General features: G+C 31.5%; 1 protein-coding gene across 1 annotated transcript; it reads right to left on the reverse strand.

The window, feature by feature from the left end:
* Positions 1–2,765: 2,765 nt before the first annotated feature.
* On the reverse strand, positions 2,766–14,496 carry LOC146527088 (band 7 protein AGAP004871). Its single transcript, XM_085206313.1, has 7 exons — positions 14,386–14,496; positions 13,905–14,014; positions 10,564–10,636; positions 10,279–10,361; positions 9,910–10,169; positions 4,245–4,425; positions 2,766–3,686 (listed from the first exon to the last, which is right to left on the reverse strand). Exons 1-7 carry the CDS (start codon positions 14,405–14,407, stop codon positions 3,585–3,587), a joined length of 831 nt encoding a protein of 276 aa, XP_085062439.1. The 5' UTR covers positions 14,408–14,496; the 3' UTR covers positions 2,766–3,584.
* Positions 14,497–19,261: the final 4,765 nt, after the last annotated feature.

Consider the following 19,261-nt stretch of genomic DNA (forward strand, 5'->3'; position numbering starts at 1 on the left):
GCATCTTTAACTTACCAATTATTCTATTCATCAATTTTACTTTGTGGATCCGTAACAACTGGAAGATTAATTTATTATTGTCACTTTTTTTAGTAGGAAATCGTAATATGTTTTTGTACCATTTCAATCATACTTATAAATTAAAATAAATTTAAACTTACCAACGCCATGAGTACTTTTTAAGCTTATAATATAATAAATATTTTATACGATTTCAAATTAAATCTCACATTCAATAATTATATGTATTTATGACAATGTCACAAAAAATGTTAATTATTATATGAAACCAGCCAGTTTTTGTAATTTGGTCAAATATTAATGTTTTCGTAGCCACGTAGATATTGCCGTACCGTAAATCAGTAGGTGCTTTTTTTAAAGAACAAAATAATTATATATAGTGAAATATCTTGATACTGGAGTAAAGTTAGGGAAAAGTGAAATATGTTTGATGTTGTTGTTTGAACTGCTTAATTTTTGCTTCGGAAAGGTTATTTATTTTATTTTATATTATAAACGTTGTTTAGAAATAAAATACTATTTTTTTAAACTGTGATTAATCATAAACAAGTTTTAGTGCAACGGCGAGTACAATTATAATATAAGTTTATAGTAATAAAACATTTATACATGTATTATTTTAACATTTATTCTTTAAAAAAATCTTTATTATCATACATTTTAATATCAATGGGATGCGGGTTACTCACGTGCGATCGCTGGGTCCCAATGCGAGGAAGATACCTTGGCGCACAAGTTGTGAGTTCCTTTTTCACTGGGGGGAAATCTTATATTTTTAAATTTTATATTTTTACTTCCTCGCTCTGGCAATGAACGAAACAACTAACGAAAAGAAAACTTAAGAAAAGCGCGGCGTTAAGTTCTGCCACCCAACACGCAATAGGTAAATGTCTGTCTGAAATGTCTTAGTAAGGAATGAAGTGTCTCGATTAACGCTTCCCAGTTGGCCTCGCTAGTGGTGACCAGGGTCTCTACTTGAGAAGGAGCCTGTACAAGGAGGCTTGTTTTTCTGCCATACTACCTTCTGCCATTTAAATTTTAGTGGAAAGCAGAGAATGGAGTGTAAATGAAATAATGGAAGCAGCATGACATAGGTAATAAATTATCCGCATTTTGTCCGATAGTAGCGTACAGTATTTATTAGTCTTTTTTCGAATGAATCGATTGGGAAAGTAATTTATCACTTGTCGATCTTCACATCGAACACCATTCGTCATTCATTGGTCGATAATACCTACAGCCGATTTATAAAAAGTACGTTCTAGAATAAGTTTAGCTTCTAATACTGATTCTCTAAATCACTATTAAAACAAAATTACTTAAATTATAGGTGGTATTTTTTTTTCTTTTCTCTCGCTATATCCCGCATCTAGCAACTAGGGGGAGGGAACTTAGTGTTAAGGCACTGCGTTCCCCACTTTCCGCCGAATTTAAATTTAAATTTAACCAACAAATTATATATGTAAACGTCAGAATTTAGGTATTACGCAATCTTAGACTTCTTTTAAGCAGCAACCATGCTGCGGTTATTTTTACAAAAGGTCACAACGCGGACCTCATCAATTTCGAGCTTAATAAATAATTGATTTGATAAGCGTTTACATTAAAGAATCTCTTTGTGGCATATATATAATTAGAAACACATTGTTAACAAAGGATAGTATCTTTGTAAAATTAGTATTAGTATGTACTTGCCAATAATAATCTAGTTAATTTTAAAATTGATCACTCTAGGATTACTTATAATACTAAGTATTATAAATTTATAACTGAATAAAATAATAGAAGGTGAAAAAAGAAAGTGATTTTTAATTCAGATTTTTGTGTATGTAACGGTATTTGTCGTAGATACGTAATATTTTTCTATATAAGATGTGAAATACTATGCTGTGCACGGCGAGTGTAGCTGAGCTAGAGCTATGTTGCGCAAAATTTTGCAATATTTTTTGTTTTTTCCGCACGCGCTGGTTTGTCAAAGGTTCGTAGGTTAGTCTAAGTTCGGTTCGTAGGTTAGTCAAAGTTCAATCTGAGCGTGTGAATTTCAAAACGTGCTGCAGCATAACTCTATGGAATACATTTTGACCATTTACTCAAAAACTACAATTACAATTATCACCAAACTTCGCTGGGATCACCGCGTCGTTGTCCACAACGTTCCTGTAAAATTTGAAAGCTGTAGGCTTAACGGTCAAGGAGGAGCAGCATTACAATGAAACATTGATTTACCCACTAAGAGCTTCGCATAGATCAGCTCAATAAAATTATAAATTAATTACTATAACTAATTGGATATTGTTTTTTTATTTAGAACAAGAAAATTACACTTGTATAAGTAAATGATACGTTATGTGAGTAATCTTGCTACTACGGAACCTTTTATAGGAGTTTCCAATTCGCTCTTGGCCATTTTCTTGTAGTTTAGCTGATACTATGGTCCTACTGGCTTCTGTCCTAATAGAGAGGATTAAATCTTTTAAAATATCCCTCTCACTATTATTATAATTGTGAATAATTGTGAGTGGATGTTTGTTCTACTTTTACTCAAAAACTACTGAACTGATTTAGATAAAACTTTACAGTAATATAGCCTATACTTAACAATAACACATAGGCCTCAATTTATGTAAAGATTTTGTATAATTAGGCTATTAAAAATAACTTTAAGCGGGAGAAGCTATGCGTGGGTTGCTAGTGGAGGATATAGGAGAAGTGTTACGAAGTTTATAGGAAAGTAAAACACACCATTCACTTAACATATGTTTATGTATTTCTTTGAACAATTTTATAATGTGTATTTAAATATACAGTCATATAGTGAACTCGAAGAAGAAAATTAAAAATCTTATTATAAATATAAAAAAAATTTTAAATTTCTTTCTACGTGTTTCTCTCTTAAGTAAATAGTTAAGCAATACTAATATTAATAATGCTGATATGATTTTGAAATTTATGATTAACGGTACATTTTAATCTAATATAAAAAATGATATAATTTGATGATAGAGACTAAAACGATATATATGTACATATATAGATACATTCAATATCATGGCTACATTATTAGAGTGCTATTCATAACTTAAGATTTTATTTGCCTAAGTTTATAATATTTAAATATCTTTTATCCGGCACATAGCCGGGTTAACACATTTCTCTTTCAGGAGAAGAAGAGAGGGAACCGAGAGAGAGAGAGAGGGAACCTAGGGTTTCCGGGTAATTCTGAAGGCATTGCTTATTGAGTGACGGTATTCAGTGTGCTTTGTGTCGTTACCAGAGCAAGCAATATCATTTAATTTCATTTCCTCGAGTGAGAATCGAACCCATAACCTGTCCTATTCACATTTCACACTTGTGCGCCCCGATAGGCCTCGTGCCTCATGTAATATTTAGTTAATTACAAATTAAATTATATTTTGCAATGATGATAAAGTAAAAAAAGTGTATACTTATGTATATTTAACTACTATAATATTTTAATATGCAACTATTTCATTGAGTATCCATTTAGAGATCATAAAACATCAGAATATTAATTTTTATATTAATTTCGATACTATGAAGACTTAAGAAGATTCCTCTTTCGCCTTTAAGAAATATGTAAGAAGATCGATGGGCAGAGGGAATACGATAGTGGAATTCTTCTCAGCAGATATTGTGTTCAGTGTCTGTGGAAAAAGCAAATTTAAACATGTATTAGCGACTTAAATGTGGCTTCGCCCGCTTAAAATTATTATTATATTATAGCCAAAAAAGAGATATGTATATATATATATATATATATATATATATATACATGGATTGTAGTTATTCTAATGTATAAAGTATATTACTGTAATTTCATCTAAATCCGTTCAGTACTTTTTGCGTAAAAATGTAACAAACATCCATCCTCATAAACTTTCACATTTATAATATTAGTAGGATATATAATAAATAAAAACAATATTTTCATCGAGTCTAGTCCAGCAGTGTTGGCGCGTAGTCTTATTTTGTTTTAATTTTTCACTATTTATTTTTATAACAATGATAGAACTCTAGACAAAAAGGGTATTGTTCTGAAGATTTTAATAAAAAAAGACGAGTTTCATTTCATTTAAATATGTCTAACAAATATAATATACTGCATTGTTAAAATTATACGTTGTGGAAGTTATATAAGTGCCTACTATAGATGATATTGAAATAATAAAATGTTTTAGATTTAAAGAGAAAAGTAATAAGACCTGGAGGTATCGAAGTTGCAGAGCAGCTGGACTATCTCCAATGACTTCGGAGGCTTCGCGGAGAGCTCGTGACGCTTTCTGTTCCCCTTCAGCCGCGATCACCTTGGCGCGTGCCTCCCGCGCGGCCTCAGCCTCGGCAGCCATAGCGCGTTGCAATTGAACGGGTAAACGAACATCTTTGCTGTAACATTGTATCAGATGTTGTATTTCCACTTGGGCAAATGAAATATTTAATATTATTCATTTCTTCCCTCTGGTGTTGAAGCAAAGTTCCGCCCACACACAAAGCCTCCAGAATTCGGCGGAAAGTGGAGAGCGGAGTGTTTCAACATTAATGTCCGCCTGTTTACCCTACTACATGCACGATATAGCGCAAAGCTAAATGAATTTCATATAGAAAAGATAAGTGTGTCAAGTGATTCAGTGACTTTTTAATCCGATGTCCACTCGCAGATGGTAAAAAGTTAGCATTTAAATAAAAAAAAAATCTATAAAAGGCTTTGAAAACGTGCACGTTCTTTGAAATTCAAAAGATAAAATTTAACATAGAATTTTACATAAAGAAACTTCGTTTTCTAAGAAATTTCAACTCTAATATGAAGCTTGTGGACAAAGACGTAGCTATAGACTATTTCAATATCGTATTCTACTAGGACCAACCCACCGGGTGAAGTTGAGCAACGTAATATTATTATAGAAACGTCTGAATATATATTAATACTAGTGGACCCGGACGCGGCTACGCCTGCTTGAACTATAAGAATATTTTTTAAATATTATATAATATATTTGAGGAGGGGCGCCACTGAGCCACGGTTAGCATCGTTCTCTGTATTATTTTACGTTTTAAACATTAAATAAGAGTTCATAGTCAGTGAAAAGAAGACAACTGTTGGAAGATACCAAGATACACGACATATGTTGTGGATACGGACAAATAATCAGTGAAAGACGTTTTATTGTGAAAACAAAAAACAGACCGTTAGTGTGATTTCTTTTATGGCATTTTCAAAAAATACGACGTCTAAAGTGACCAAACTCGTGAAACTGCGACTAGTGCAAACTAATTATAGATTTTGTGGGTGAAAAAAGGAAAAACATAAATATATAAAGAAACTTTGGTAAAAATTGCAAAATAAGCAACTCATTTACGTAACTAACGCCATCTCTTGGAAGCAACAAAAAACAAGTTTACGACTCAATGATTAAGTTTGTTATTGGATTACCAGTTTGAAATCGAGCCACAAGAGGTCGCTACTATACAGAAGACAACACATTAATACATTATATGATATTTTATTACTCTCAATTCTCAAATTAAGAAAAAAAAATAAACATGGAAGAAGTCTTAAGTGCTTTACGGAAAATTCAGAATGAACTAGACGAACAGAAAACAATGATTTTAAAAAACGGAGAAAAAATAACAGAGCAAATTACACAAAATATTGATAGCATACTAGACGAGAAATTTAAATGTTGGGAAGAAAAGTACGAGAACCTCAAAGCTAAGCTGGATAGTCAAGAAAAGAGGTTATATTTCTTGGAAAAACAATGTAGACAGAGAAATATAATTTTATTCGGTCTGGAAGAAACTGAATCATCATACTCAAACTTGGAAAACATCTTAACTAGTTTTATTAATAAGTACTTAAACGTAAAAGTTGATCAGAGGGACATACAGGAAGCTAGAAGGATAGGCAAAAAAGGAGATAGACCTAGACCAATAAAAATAACACTGTTAACACTGGGGATTAAAATAAATATACTAAAACAGAAAAAAGAACTTAAAAATACTACATACTATATAAAAGAAGATTACCCAGAGCATATCTTAAAGAAACGGAAAGAATTACAAGAGCAAGTGAAGATTGAAAAAGAAAAAGGAAACTCAGCGATCATTGTCTACGATAAGTTAAAGATTCTTAACAGAAACCCGAATTCCCAAACCAAAACCAAAAGAATGCTTTCCAGTTCACCAGAAAGTGGCCAAAACAATGAACTAAATACACAGTTAAATAAAAAGAAGACTAGAAGTAACTTAAACAGATCGTCCAGCCTTTCTGAGGGGCCAGTAAAACAGGGTCTATTGAACTTCCTTAGTGGAAAAAACGCAAACTACTCCTCAAAGAAGCTTGAAAAAACAAACAACGTCTTGTAGGCATTAACACTCCCCTCCCACATAGAAAAAACAGGAAAAAAAAAAAAACACAAAAAAATACCAATTAACAAATTAATTCTTCCAATCCGTCACCGTGGAAGATCAAGACCAAAACCCTCCAAAGTTATTAAAAATAAAACCTAACAAAGTAAATCCTAATAACAAGTATAAATAAGAAAGAACTGGACACAAAAAGTCAGTCAACGGAAAACTGGACATCTTTGGAGGAGGCCTTCACCTGCACAGGGGTTCTTGCATATTACAAAAAAATCAAATCATATATACATACAAAAATAAAATATACACATAAATAAACAAAGAATAAATAAGTAAATTAATAAAGTTAAGTAAATAAAAATAACAAATAGTATTAAATAAATTAGTAAAATAGTAATAAATAGATAAATAAACAAACGGTTATGTATAATAAATGCATAAAAAAAAAAAAAATAAAAATAAAAATAAAAAAAAAAAACAATAAAAACTAACAATATATTTACTAACTACAATACTAACACTAAACTTAAAACTTGTACTATTATTTTATGTAATGTTTATTTTTTTATTTTTATTTTTTTTTTTTTAATTTTTTTTTTTATTTTTTTTTTTTATTTTATTTTTATAATATATTTATTTTTATAAGGATGAATATCAAAATATAAGTTCATTTTGGGTGACGTTTTCTTAAAACAACAAAGAAACTTTGCGAACCGGTGCTTAGCAACGACGGTTGTTATTAACATGGCAGAATAAATTGCATGTCAAATTAGAAAGTATTTTAATTTATTAGTATATAGGTATGTGTAATGTAATATTATATAGCCTATAGCACTTCTAAAGAATGCAGCTTTCATACAAAACAAAAACATAGTAAATCGGACCTTAGCGTTCAAACAAACAAACAAACAAACAAACTCTTCCGCTTTATTATATTAGTATAGAAGTATAGATTATAATTTAAATTTCTCTGCTAGATCTAAGTATTGAATTTCACCACTCAACACGCACTGTCTCAAATCCAAATGGAAAACAGAGAACGAAGTATATTGACACTAGATTTTCTCTGACTACCCTAATAGGTACCTACTGGATCGAGTTTTGTCTAATCTTGTTTCTCTCTGTATAATATTTTCCTTTGCCGACCACATACACAATCTTTAATTTATCTTTTATATGTTTTACATAGAAAATAAAGTATATCTAACTAGTTAGTAACCACGCAACCGATCCGTATCAATTTGCAATCCATTAGAGAAATCAATAACATAAATAAGGTTTGATGGTTCAACCAACACATTTTATAGTATAGAATATAGTACATTATAGTTGTATATAAAACTACTGTTTTTTAAGAGATATTAAATTGCTTTTTGTTTTTTTAATTTTTTCATTAAGTCTAACAATCGGATATGCCTTTCATTTACTTATCTATATATATAAAATCGAAAGGTCCCTCACTCGTCACGAAATCTCAGAATCTACATGTGATAGGAATCTCAAATTTTGCATAGGAGTTATTTATAGGACGTAGGTGCACGCTAAGACGAGAATTTGCAATATTCGACTTGTAAGTGATTCTAATCAACATAAAATATAAGACTAAGCAACATTGTTTCTAGATTATTTGCAATGAAGCTACGTGTACGTAGAGCTACGATTTTCCTTAATGATGATAGTTTTTTATCAGCTTCACGCTGTATCCCGCACACAGCAGGGTAGGCAGAGGGAACCTAATGTTAAGACGTTCCGTTCCCCACTTTCCGCCGAATCCTGGATGCGTTACGTGTTGAGTTGCGGAAGTCTGCGCCGCGACACCACAGCGAAGATATGAAAATATAAATTAGGATCGAACACACAACCAGTCGCGTTTACAGTCACACACTTGTGCCCCTGCACCACGACTGGCTTCATGATGATATTCATTTAATTAGGGGTTAAAAAATAACCAGTAGAAAATATTGACATATTAATAATAATCTTTTTAAATATTATTTTTATTGACAAAGTTATTTTAGTAATTTAGAAAATATGACTTATCGTTGCCATGTTTTCTTTTTTATGTTTAATTTATTATGTGTTTACGATGCATTGCTTACTTCTTATTTTGGTCGTTTATATATTAATATATTAATATAATATATATTAACATATAAACGACCAAATATATTGTTTGTTACCTACTCAAAATGACTAATAAATATTAAAGTACTTTAAGAACTTACTTACTAATATTATTTGTAGATTAAATTTATTATTAAACATGTTTTCAACAATAATTAAATTAACTTTTATAAATGATGCTTCCGTACAACTATCTTATTAAATATCAGCTTCACGGTGTATCCCGCACATAGCAGGGTAGGCAGAGGAAACCTAATGTTAAGACACTCCGTTCTCAACTTTCTGCATTGAAGCATTGCGTGTTGAGTCAACGCCGCCGAAGAAATGGAAATATAAACGTAAATAAATATTTCACTTTAACCTACAACCGCCGCGTTACAGTCACACCCTTGTGCTGCTGCGCCACGACGGCCTAACTTATTGATTATTGATAAACCCAATTTTGCGAGCATATAAATTGATTTTGTATGGAATGCATGAACCTACAATTATAGCTGATAGTTTTTACATAAATCGCCAAATTTCATAGTTATACGTCTCCAGACTTTTTAAAAACATATATCAAACATTTGTACTAAAATTATTAAAAACAATCTCAAAACTTAATGTATAATGGTTGTGATTCGTACGTAGTACGTAGTACGTTCGTAGATAACAACAAAGTTCGTAGACACCACGGACGACCACTCCTTAGACCTTATCACCAGGAATATTGCGTCATCATTATTGATTCACTAATGATAGGTTTGATCCTAGTGTTTGTGAGACATACAATTTAATGGATACCTCGCAGGGCTGTTTTAATGGAATTTAAATCGTTAAGCTCAAACAATAAGGACGATATTTCAATAAAATTACAAACTATGACCTAGATTTCAACTTTCAAGTCCATACCTCAATGTTTTTTGTAAACAAAATGCAAAGCAAATAATAAAATAATTTGATCGTTGATAATAGAATACGTTTATGGTAATAATATTTTTATCTGTTTCACGCTGTATCCTGCACGCAGCATGGTAGCAGTGGGAACCTATTGTTAAGGCACTCCATTCCTCATTTTCCGTCAAATTCTGGAGGCATTGCGTGTTGAGTAGAGCGAAGATATGAAAAAATAAAATTAAATAAATATTTTATTTTCTCGAGTGGGGATAGAACCCACAACCCTTGTGCCCGTGTGCTACGACTAGCATCGTTTTAGTTTCCCATTAAAAGACTTGTATTAAAAAACAAAGTTGTGCAGTTAATTCAATAATAGTAGGACATAGCAGAACTATATATTACAAGCTTCGCCCGGCATTATCACAAGTTTGGCACCAGACCTAACTAGCAAAGTTTGCCAACTCGTAGTCAGTACGATATAATAATATTCCTATATAAACTACTTACATTTCCACTCGCTCCACCTTAATACCCCAGGCCTCTGTTGCTTCGTCGAGAGAGATCTGCATGTTTCCGGAGATTGTTTCGCGTTCACTCAGGATCTCATGGAGTGGTCTGGTTCCCATGGTGTTCCGAAGGGTTGTCTGAGCTAAAAGCCTCGTAGAATGATGGGCGTTCTCCACGTTAGCAATGGAAATGGTAGCGTTGTGAACGCGATAGTACACGACTGCATCGACAGATACAGTCACCGAATCTTTAGTTAATACCTTGTAGAAAAAACAAATATGTTGAAAATATATTTTTATATTACTTTTCATATTATAATACTTAAAAGTGTTTGTTTTTATAGAGGTAGTCGTTCTTAACCCCACTTACCTCTTGAGGGGGCACATCGTAAGTACGAGTGCGAAGATCCACGCGGGCATATGAATCTATACACGGTAATATGAAGAATATTCCTGTGCAAAAAAAAAAAAAAGTACAATTCTTCTTACCCATATATATATATATGTAAATATAAGCGTATGTAACAAAATAATTCACAAAGGATGTATATGTAGCTAATTGTTGCAAAATATTAATTAAATAGTTTTAAAATTATTAAAATAATTTTAAAAATTAATTCATAACAAATGAAAAATTAAAAAGTATTCTTCTCACCAGGTCCTTTAGCGCCTCCGGAAAGTAATCTCCCTAGGCGAAAGATTACGGCTCTTTCATATTCTTGAACGACCTGAAAGGAAGTCGCGACTTTTATACTGAGAGTGTAAAACGACCAAGTTTTTAAATATATAATACCTTAAAGCTTAAAGCCCAGCCAGCTTATGAAAACAGTTCCGCTTTTATTTACAAAATATAAACTGTGAGTACAACGGATAAAAATATGGTTTTGTTCTGAATAATTAAATTTCTATGTCAATTGAATACAGATAAAATATTCGTTATTATATTGCTTTTTTTATTTAAATCATATGGAAATTCATATACATCGATACATTCTCATCTTTCTAGAGGAAAATACACAGTAGGTTGGTTAATTACGTAGAAACGTTATTGATTGATTCATTATTCATATTCATTAGTATTGGGGCCAGTAGTGGCACAGGGGCATAAAGTCTGTCTTTTTAGTGGGACTGGTTGTGGGTTTGATCCTCACTCGAGGAAATTAAAAATTTATTTACATTTCTTCACTCTGGTATCGAGACAAAGCGCGGCGTTGAACTCCGCCACTCCCGAGTTGGGAACGATGTGACTTAACACTAGGTTCCTTCTGCCTGCCTGCTGTATGCGGGATACAGTGTAAAGCTGCTTTAAATTTTAAATTTTGAATTTTCATTAGTTACATTATTCTTTCCATCAACTTTAGTGCAGAGTACTCGGTGTCATATATATTATATTAACCGCGGCTTTGTCAGCTTGAACTACATGATTATTCATTTAATATACAGAATTGACTGACAATTATAATGACTTCTAATGAAAGAAACACATGTTCAATGAAATGTTTTTAAGAGTCTCAATTTCAAATTTTATAAAAATCAAATAAATAATAAAAAAAAAAATTTAAAACTTTTTTCCATACAAACTTTCAACCCTTTATTTGCATCTCTAGGGGATGAATTAAAATAAGCCACGAAACATGTGTTTAATGAAATATTTTTAAGAGTGTCAGTTTCAAATTTTATAAAAATCGGTGGCGATTTAAAGATTTTACATACACACTTTCAACCCCTATTTCACCCCTTTAGGGTTAAAATTTTTCAAAATCTCTTAGTGAATGTACAGATTACGAAAGTAATCATCATCAGCATCTGACCAAATTTCCCGTTTCTACGCACAGCGGTTACGGCTGTGCGTGCGTCTTACCTCAGTCAGTGAGGACAAGTCCTTTTATATATCCTCCTTTTATATAAAATATTTCAAATAATTACCAGTAACAGTACCAGTGTTCATAATTTGAGAGAAATCAAATAAATTATATAAAGTGTAGGTAATGCTATCCGAATCTAATGAAAAGTTAAAATTTCAATTTTATTCACAAAAACTCTCAGTAATTTCTCTAAAGTAAATTTTGCTGGAATGCTCCGAATTAATTTTAGGGATATTAGGTAGCGTACCAAGTTATTTTACATAATTTGAGTATAAATTTACTTTTATTTTCTATCTGCATGACGAAATTTTCTACAAAATCAGGTGAAGCAACTTTACCTTGTTTTATAATCTCGCGAAAATGATTTTGAATGTCATTTTAGGTCTTCATTAAATTGATGTTACCTACAAAACTCGAAACCCAAGCTTAAAGTAGGTCAAGAGGCAGGTTCACTTGAGGTACCTATACTCGTCATGTTTAACTTAATTATCGACCTATTTGCATGAAATGTAAAGAAGAACGAAAATTATAAATAGTAAAGGTAGTGCAACTTAGGGAAATTCCATATAGCAATATGATGTATGTGGCCCTTTCAGCTTGTTTTTCAATTAAACATATCATATTACCAAGATATATTTTTTTATTAATATTGAAAATTATTTATATGGTAGTATGTGTTTAAAATATTAACTACAATACGCAATGTTTCCAGAATTCGGCGAAAAGTGAGGAACGGAAATGTCTTAATGACAACGGAGTCTCCCAGCCCAGTTTCCGTCTGCTTACTGCCCATTCTTCACGATTTGACATATATCAATTGTAATTAATTTGTAGATAAATTAACGTTTATTTAGTTATTAGAAATCAGTATTATTCAACATTCTAATTACTATTTTCTAAATTTAGCAATAACATTCGTGATTTTATATTTCAAACAAAATATCAGAACCACTTTTTAAGAAATATCTTCCGAAACTGTCATATTGGAGCAACACAACGAGCACAAAAAAGCATCGCCATTGTTTAAGAGATTATTAGAGACGAAAGTTCGAATAGGTGTTCGAAAAGGAAAATTAAAATACACATATTTATGACATTTTTAAAGTGTTATATATATGTTAGGAAAGAAAAATACTGTTTAGAAAACATATTAAAAAGTATTTAAAGTATACACACATTTTCACAAAGTTATTAGCTTTAAATCTTAGGTATAAGTAAGCCCGCGCACCGTAATTTATACGAGACTCTTTTGTATATTTAGATAAATGAGACTCCGTCGTAGCGTAAATTTTTAAGATTAGATAGGAACATTTGTATGGTAGATAGATATTATTTGATGATTGATTTGATATTTGTTACCCTTTTTAAGTGAAATTGTTTTACATTATATGTTTTCACGAGTTTTCTAGTATAATATAAGGTTAGTATGAAAGCGTGTTAATCTAATAATGTCTCTGAAGTTTAATTAATTATTTTAAGTAGTTCTTGTTAGGAATTTTTGCCGTTGCAAAGTATAAAATGAAATGTTGAAATATTAGTTAAGGAAGACGAGGTAAAAAAATATTGACTAATTTTCATTTTCAAAGTATATTGTAAAAAGTATAAATTAAGGAAAAATGGACGCTGTATCTGCCCTACAGATAATTTGTTTAGGCACTGGCAACTTACATAAGCTACCTGTATTTTCATTAAATATTGTTTAAAATGTTTGTGTGAAAATATATTTTTTAAGTAATATTATATTAAAACAAAACTTATTAGTACCTATACAACGTCGCGCTACGCAAAGCTCAAGAAAACACACCCAAATATTAAATTTAAAAGAATAACTTATTATATTACAATCACTCAACACAGATTATACATTTGTTTTGAAATTTCTAATGACATGCTCGCAGTAAAATAAAATTAATAAATACTTGTAATAAACCGCCACAGCAAAACGTACTAGGAGTTTACAAATATTATAACTAAATCTCAATTTTACGAAATAAATCGCCAAGCAGTAGTTAGAGACAAGTAAATTTGTTGTACATGAAATAAAATAAAAATAAAATAAATTATAACACAATACTAGAAACCATCAAATTATTTTTTAAAATTTATCAATATAAAAAAAAAAAAAAATTACCTTAAAGCAAACGAATAATGAAAACGGCATTGTTACAATGACAAGGATCCAAGACAGCACCACCAGGATCTTGCCACAGGTTTTGGATTCAGAATCAACATCTTCATTGGCTAAAATTTAATACAAAATTTAGATATATATATATATATATTCAGAATTTTAAATATAATTGATAATATACTATTAAATTTGTACCCGCTATAGTTGGGTATAAATGCTGACGGCTGGACATCTCTATTAAAGTGGACATGAGAGTTAAAACACAGGTCGATGAATAATTACGATATACGTATTCCGCGGTGGGTTATCGACGACTGACCTAGTCAACCATAGCTTATGGTATCATTAAAAATTCACATGAGAAATGAAATATGACAAGTCGAACGCGTTTTCAATAATTGCTGATATTTCTCGTATAAAAAATAATAATAAATATATTGAGAATGTAGATATATTGTACACTTTACAAATTAATACGAACCAGAGGACTCGGCAACTACCATAGTGGTGGAGTCGGAGTAGCGCGCCAGGATTGTGATTTATGCACGTCCGTTCGTAACGAAAGAAGGGAGTTTACTGGCAGGAAGCTGTGAGCGTCATAGAGTAAGGGAGGAAGCGCTGGCGAAGCACCTTCGGCGAATAGTACATCACTGCCTGTGGATGGGACTTGAGGCAGCAAGAGTAAACAACTAGAGCAGAGATTTTTTTTAGTCGTATTCATTGGCGTATCTAGAGTTTTTTTTCTTGATTTGGAGTTTTTTATCTTTTTTTATATTTTTTTAGGCTTCATTTTTTCATAGTAGAAATTCTGGGGTGGGGATGGATCATCCGACCCCCCCATTCCTACGCCCGTGGTACACGCGTTTACTTGTTTATGGCCATTATTAGATATATTATGTATTCGTTTTGGGTAATAACATTTATAATTACGATATTTTTAGGTATATTAAAGGCAGTTATTATGTATAGATTCATAAAATGCAAATCACACATTTTTATTATTTTTATCTTTATCTAACTGTAATATTCGAACCGTTAAAAATACTCTACAATATTATATAATGCTTTATTTTCTTCTATTATTTTCTTTCATAAATAGAAAAATATGTTTAACTTAAATCTCCTCAAGCTGTTAACGACGATAGTATTTACAACGTTTTGATCCTATGTTCCGTTTCTATGGTTACATAATCTTTGCCTTTATTTCGATAGTGATCCGCCCCATGCCGAGGAGTTTGGGCAAGTGATAATATCTTCGCTTGGTAGAAACAATCTCAGTTTAGGTTACAGAGAAATTAGCTTAGCATTTAAGATTCTTTTAGTACTGTCTATATTTAGTATTTTTTACCCAAATTTGAAGTATAGCTGAAAAGAACCTAGTGACATTATAAATATTTCCTTAGCCTTTGGTTTAAGTGACATTTAATTCATAAATTAAATATTTCGATATGTTTTTTGCTTTGTCTATCTTTACATAAAGAAATGCCAGTAGTTTTTGTTTGACCACTATTCCGTACGATTCAATACCACAAAGAGTGCATAATCGACTCGTAAGCTGTGGCTATAGTTAATTGATATTTATGTAGGTATCTGTGAATATGCACATGGCTCACATTACTTTCGTATATATATATTAGTTATATATTATTTTTATTCGTTTTTATTTGATATCGTTCTTTTTCAACGTAGAAACGTTACATTGTTAGGAAATTTATAATTTACATACTTAATGTTAAAATAGAGTTATTTAAATTAGTACTTGTTTTAAATTTTAAAATAGATTTGCTATAAAAATATAAGAAAAGATAGATAGATGCCAATAAATGATACAATCTTAAGTTATTGGCACAGTTTGAAATCTACAGGTAATCTGTTGATTTAGTGCTCGTAGTGGAATCTATAAACATTCAACATAATAGTCCTAGGTTTCATTTAAAATTTCTTTTTTATATCATAGTTACGTTAAATTTTTCTTTAGTATCTTGTGTACATATTATACGTGTAATATGTGTAGTAGAACATATAGTAAAAAGTTTGTGTAAAGCCTTACCTAAACCTTGCGGGTTCGATTCTCATTCAAGGAAATGAAATATTTTCGTGCCGTCGCTCTGGTTTCGAGGCAAAGGGGCGGGTGTTTTTCGCCACTCAACTCGCAATGCTTCCAGCATTCGGCGGAAAATGAGGAACGGATTATCTTAGTTCCCTACATACCCTGCTGAGCCGGATATAGGTAAAAAAACATGAACGCTAAAAAAAAGCTTAAGTACTATATATTATTGTACTAGGTATTTTATCCGTTTATATCATTACTTTAGAGTACCTTAACACTAGGTTCCCTCTGCTTACCCTGCTCTATACGGTATCTATATATATAAAATCGAAAGGTCACTCACTCATCACGAAATCTCAGAAACTACAAGTGCATAGGAGTTACTTATAGGACGTAGGTGCTCGCTAAGACGGGAATTTGCAATATTCGATTTCTAAGGGGTTGTTTTTGGGGTCGAAAGTTTGTATGAAACTTCGTTACTACAAATATTAGGAGACTCAAATTTTGCATAGACGTCACTAGGACGTAGTCGTGGAGACAGAAATAAATAATAACATAATTCACGCGGGTGAAACCGCGAGCGGGCCGCTTGTACAACATAAATAGAGCAAATCTAAATCTAAAAATCTAAATTTCTAAAAGATTTCTGAGCTTATTTATAAAACGACATAAAATTTTGTACTTTACTGATAGTATAAATCGCATACTTCGAGAGCCAACGGCGGTTATGGATTTCATACATCATAAATTATCCACAACGATCCGACAATTTTTGCTCTCCTTATTTTTCGTTATTTTATATGATACTAGCAGACGCGCGCAGCTTCGCTTGCTTATTTAGGGGTGAATTCTAATAAACCACGAAACATGTGTTCAATGAAATATTTTTAAGAGTCTAAATTTAAAATTTTATAATAATCGGTGGCGTTTTAAAGATTTTTCCCTACAAACTTTTAACTCCTTATTTTCACTCTTAGGAGAAGAATTGTAGAAAACGATGAAACATGGTGTTCAATTAAATATTTAAAAATCTCAATTTCGAATTTTATAAATATCGGTGCCGAATTTGTTTCCATACAAACTTTCAACCTCTATTTCACCCCTTTAGGGTTAAAATTTTTCAAAATCCCTTCTTAATGGATGTCCAGATTACGAAAGCAAACATCTGTCCAAATTTCACGTATCTACCATCAACGGTTACGGCTGTGCGTGCGTCTTACCTCAGTTAGTGAGGACAAGTTCTTTTATATATATAGATTAACATACGGTTGCGATTTGTGATCTTTTATCTGGATCAAAGTTATAACTAAATGTATTTTCAGCAATATTGTAGGTTTCAGCTGGAATTTGGATTCTTGAAACATGGCTGTAAAATACAACCCAATTAGCGCTCACTATTATATAAATTCGGCAGGGTAGGCAGAGATAATCTGGGAACCTAGTGTTGAGACACCTCGTTCCGATTAAGACACTTGCGTTCCCCACTTTACGCCCCCAAACGCCTCGCTTTACCTCATTACTAGAGCGAGAAAATGAAAATATGAATAAAAATATTTTATTCCTTCGATTAAGAATTGAACCAATAACCGTCACACGATTGTGCTTCTGCGCTATCTATACTATTAGTTGTATAGAATTTTCCCGAAATTTTCTTTCAAAACATTTTCTTACAAATTAAATACTTGAGCCAAGAAGCAGTGACAATTTGTTATTCAAATACGACAATTGGTTAAATTGCTTACTATAATTACATTTTAATCGGGCTTAAAGGAGACATAACCATAACAAGCATGACACTACCTCTTTCTTTAAAAAAAAACACATAAAAAGTTAAGATTTAGATTTGGCTACTTTGCAGTTCAGAATATAAGGATTGCAAAGTTCTTGCTGCACCTACCAATCTCCAAAAATGTAATGTACTAAACATTGTCTTAGTATCAAAATAAATATTTATGTAATGAAAAAACTGCATGATGAAATATTTTTAATTTGTAACATTATTAGAAAAAAAAATGTATTTTTTTATTTCAGTATATTTTAACATAAATGATAGGCTTGCGTACTGCCTGATATTAAGCGTTGATAGAGTTGCCTAAAAATAAAAATTAATTACACTTCTAAATACAACAAATAATGTGGATGGACGGATGGTATAAAACTTAAGAGGACGCAAGGGCTCAACCGTGTACGTGATAGTTCGTGGGTTCGATTTCCACTCGAGGAGATAAAATATTTAATATTTCAATTTCTGCGCTCTGGAAAACGCGATCGCCACACGCAATGCTTCCAGAATTTGGAAAAAAAGCGAAAAGTGGTAAAATGAAGCGTATTTCCCATTCTTCTGTATACATAATATTTTATCTGGAAATAATTAATATTAGTGTAAGATTTTTTTATATTTTCAATTAAAACTGATTTTGTCTATTGAACAACATATAGGTCAGCTGTTCGGCTTTGAACATTTCACTGTTGACATTGGCACAGTAAGTTCATTGTATTATAATGAATATTTAATGAGTTCACGAGATGTTATCATAAATTTTAATACATAACATGAGAACTAAATGTGTTTAAAAATCATATGAAAAATAAACAATATTTTTTATGAAATGCAAACGTACATTGAAGAACATTAGGTTACATAGATCTATTAGGTAACATAGATCTATTCTCAAGGGAACAAAAAACCATTTAAAAACAATATGAGTAGATATATGTATGCTACCAGAAGGTTTTCTATAATTCTAATAAAATATCTATGTTCTCTACTATCATACTAATATTATACACGTATAATTTAAGTTTGTTTGTTACGCTTTTACTCCAAAACTACTCCATCGATCATGACAATATGCACACTGTATATTCCTAGAGATACTAGGAAAAGAAAGGGCGTAGGATACTTTTTATTAAAAATATCTTATTCTTTGGCTATAATATAAAAACAAAGGTCCATTTTCTATTTCTAATTAGACTTTCGAATAGTATAAAAATGAACGAGTAAAAACAACAAAGCAGCTTTTCTCTCTAAGCTGACGGAATGTGAATTAATAATTATAACTTTTGTGAAATTATTTATTAACGTTTATATTTCCATTTCTTTGCTACGGTGTCGAGGCAAAGCGCGGCGTCGAGTTCTGCCACTCAACACGCAATGCCTCCAGAATTCGGCAGAAAGTGGGAAACGGAGTGGTCTTAGCACTAGGTTCCCTCTGGCTACCCTGCTGTGTGCGGGATACAGCGTAAAACTGATTTATTTAATATTAACTTTTGTGTAATATTTTGATGATAGAATAATAAATACAAG

This window comes from Heliconius melpomene, chromosome 21, assembly GCF_056956725.1.
Source record: "Heliconius melpomene rosina isolate 202511_hmr_F chromosome 21, ASM5695672v1, whole genome shotgun sequence".
Lineage (NCBI taxonomy): Eukaryota > Metazoa > Arthropoda > Insecta > Lepidoptera > Nymphalidae > Heliconius > Heliconius melpomene.

Bases quoted from the DNA above. Each gene is read 5' to 3' on its own strand.
- LOC146527088 (XM_085206313.1), bottom strand. From the start codon at position 14,407: ATGGTAGTTGCCGAGTCCTCTG. The intron at 10,362-10,563 runs GTGAGAAGAATA...TTTTTTGCACAG, and splicing joins CGGAGGCGCTAAAGGACCTG to GAATATTCTTCATATTACCG. The intron at 4,426-9,909 runs GTAAGTAGTTTA...ACAATGTTACAG, and splicing joins AAGGTGGAGCGAGTGGAAAT to CAAAGATGTTCGTTTACCCG.